Source organism: Humulus lupulus, chromosome X, assembly GCF_963169125.1.
Source record: "Humulus lupulus chromosome X, drHumLupu1.1, whole genome shotgun sequence".
In the NCBI taxonomy this organism is placed as follows: Eukaryota; Viridiplantae; Streptophyta; class Magnoliopsida; order Rosales; family Cannabaceae; genus Humulus; species Humulus lupulus.
This window is the reverse complement of record NC_084802.1, coordinates 119,377,028-119,380,482: the sequence shown is the minus strand read 5'-3', so window position 1 is coordinate 119,380,482 and position 3,455 is coordinate 119,377,028. Positions and strand designations below refer to the sequence as shown.

General features: G+C 30.2%; 1 protein-coding gene across 1 annotated transcript; it reads left to right on the top strand.

Moving 5' to 3' along the window:
• Positions 1-687: 687 nt before the first annotated feature.
• LOC133806203 (uncharacterized) lies at positions 688-1,467 on the top strand. Its single transcript, XM_062244328.1, has one exon. The coding sequence runs from the start codon at positions 688-690 to the stop codon at positions 1,465-1,467; it is 780 nt and encodes a 259-aa protein (XP_062100312.1).
• The last annotated feature ends 1,988 nt before the right edge of the window (positions 1,468-3,455 follow it).

Here is a 3,455-nt window from a genome sequence, read left to right as displayed (position 1 = left end):
GACATAACTTCATTACAAAGGAATAGATTTATAATGAAGGACCTTCAACTAACTGAACAAGAGGTTGAAGCATACACATTGTTCGAAAGTGAAAGTATCATGCTGAAGGTGGGAGAAAGTTTGAAAGACATAGATGAAATGCCCCTCCCTAATTCTTCTTTGTTAAGAGACTCAAAAAATAGATTGGTCAATGAAGAGCTTGATTATGACCAAGATCAATTAAAAGTATTGCATGACAAATCATTTTGCTGCTCTAAATCCTTTCCAAAAGTCAGCTTATGAAGCAATAATACATTCTGTCGAGAATGACGAATGCAATTTATTTTTTATTAATGGACATGGAGGTACTAGTAAAACATTTGTATTGAATACAATTATTGCAAATCTCAGATCACAATAATAAATCGTCTTCCCTGTTGTAACTTCAGGCATAACAACTTTATTATTGCCTAATGGTAGGACAACTCATTCGTGATTTCAAATTCCCTTGGATGTTATAGTAGAGTCAACTTGCGAAATTCGACACGACACCCAATTAGCTGCGCTTCTTATGAAAACTTCCTTGATCATTTGGGATGAAACACCTATGGCAAATAAGTTTTTCTTTGAAGCTTTGGATAAGACCTTATGAGATATTCTAAGAACAAGGTATGAAAATAGTTCTACAAACCTTTTGGAGGACTAACGATGGTATGTGGTGGCAATTTCCGTCAAATATTGCCAGTTGTCCCAAAGGGTACAAGAGCTGACATTGTTGATGTTTCTCTTAACTCATTCTACTTGTGGTCATTTTTTAAAATATATCAGCTCAACCAAAATATGAGGCTTTATAATGGAAGTGTAAGTAGCTCTGAAGCTGCTAAAATAGCTTCTTTTGACAAATGGTTGTTGCAGATTGGAGATGGTTCATTATATGATGACACTGATAGAGAATTAATCAAAATTCCTTCTGATATATGGAAAAACTCATCTAAAGATCCAATGAAATCTATAGTTGATGCTATCTACCCTTCACTTTTGCATAAGTACAACGATCTAGCATATTTGAAAGAAAGAGCAATATTAATGCCAAAAAATGAAATGGTTCATGAGTTGAATGAGATGATTATGAATATAATACCAAGAAAAGGGATAACCTATTTCAGCTCTGACAATATATGCAAAGCAAGCATCAACACAAATGATGAAGATCTTATGTACCCAATGGAATTTTTGCATAATTTGAAAATTAATGGCATCCCAAATTATGACATACGACTTAAGGAAGGTGCCCTTATAATGCTTCTTAGAAATCTAAATCAAACAAAAGGTCTATGCAATGGCACAAGGTTGATTGTCACCCATCTTGGTAAATTGTCAATTAGAGGTGACATCATTTATGGAACAAATATTGGTCAGAACATAACAATTCCAAAAATTATCATGTCTCCCAATGAATCAAGGTGGCCATTCAAGCTCAATAGATGACAACTTCCTTTGGCATTTCTACTAACTATGCACATTGGTGCATTAAACCAAAACTTATTTTACTTACAAATTAAATTAAAAATAAATAAAACAATTAACAATTAAATTCACATAATTCCTACCAAACAATTCAAAAAATTAAAAATAATTTCTAACACTTAACAATTATTAATAAAACAAAGCGCAAACTTAATTAATCTAAAAAAAAATTTGGTGTGCTAAACTTTTGTCTTTTGTTACTTTTAGGATTGGCTACTTTGATTAATTCATAATTATTTATTGATCGTTTAGTTTATTTAAGCATCTACAGTCCGAATGTTTTTCTGTTGCATGAATTTTAAGAATTTGAAAACAATCTTTAAAAGTAATAATCATATTATTACTTAAAGAAATATTAACAACAAATTGTTCATGCAATAAAAGGAAATTAAATTTCTAAAAGAAATAAACTAATAAATTTTTCTAAACAAATAATTATTTTCCATTAATAATAAAACTAAATGGACTATCCATAATGTTTCTTTCTAAAAGAGCTATCCTCCTCCATTTTCCATCGGTTGCAAGCTTCCATTTACTGTTCAAGAATCTGCAAAGAAGAAAAAATATGATTAGTGGTGTTTGAATTAATGATTTAGGATGACACATCATCTTCCACTAATGATTACGGATAAAATGTCATTTTATTGATATTAAATGTAGAAAATAAATTAAGTTTAAATTAATATTTTCATGAAATTAATGTGATATATTTTATATAAGAAAATATTTAATTTGGATTTAATTTGTTGTTATTTTTCAGGAATAAAATACGTTTCAGGCATTAGCAAAAAGAAAGAGAAATAAATGATTAAAACTGAAAAGGGAAGTGAAAATTTGCTATTTTTACAAGGCAACCGCCCAAAGATGCAACGCCTCGACCCACCAAAAACCCAAGGCCCACCTCGCTAGGGCCAGACTAGGCTGCCTGCCGAGTGTACAACCTGGCGTGCTCTCCATGCGACATGCATCCTCTAGCAATAGCCAACTCGGAGCCCCGCTTGCCTGACTCGCGTGTGACTCGCACCTGCACCTGACCCGGTCCGCCTGCTAGCCTTCTGGCACCTACACACGAACCACATGGCGCCTTCCCATTTGTTGCGCCAGTCAAAGAGTCAAACTACCCATTTCAATTTCTCTTCTCCATCAACACTCATTTTTTCTCCATTTTTCTCACACTCCTCCTTCATGCACAATATAAACCAAAATAACAATAATTACAACAACAAAAATTATACTATTAATAATAAATATTATTTTCATATAAGATTTTATTATTAATATTATTTTGTAACCCCAAACATTTAATTTTTAGTCTTTTTAGGCTCTATAAATACAATCACATTTTCCATAGTTTATATGTAATTTTACTTTGCCAAATTTTAGTCTCAATTTTCATATTTTCTCTCAAGAATTTTTATGAGAATGTGAAACATAATAAGCTAACCTTCTAAGGAAAGTTACGATGATCTTATATGCACTTAAAATAAAAGGTAAAAAAAATAGCTATCATTTTTTTTATTGTTCCTCTTTGGTTAGTTTTTTATTTTTTTCTATATCATTGTTGTAAAAAAAATTACGATCCTTTTTGTTTTAGGATTTGTTAGCTTTATTCTTAGTTTATTTTGTTATATTTTTTTCTTTTGTTAGTTTTTTTTTTTCTCTTTTTATTTATTATTATTGTGTGAAAAAAGAAGAAGCTTGTTATGTATATATAATCATTAGTTTTTTTTTCTCTTGTTAATTTATTTTGGTAGGTTATCTTATTTTTTTATTGTAGTAAAAAAAACTTAAAATAAAGATAAAGAAAAAGAGAAAAGGGGTTAGTTGTTTCTATTTTGGTAGGATAGTTTTAATTTATTTATTTTACATCTCTTTGTTTTTCTTATTTGTGGGATTTATCATATTTTTTCTATCTTACTTTTGAATTTTTAGTATGTATGTAGGATTGT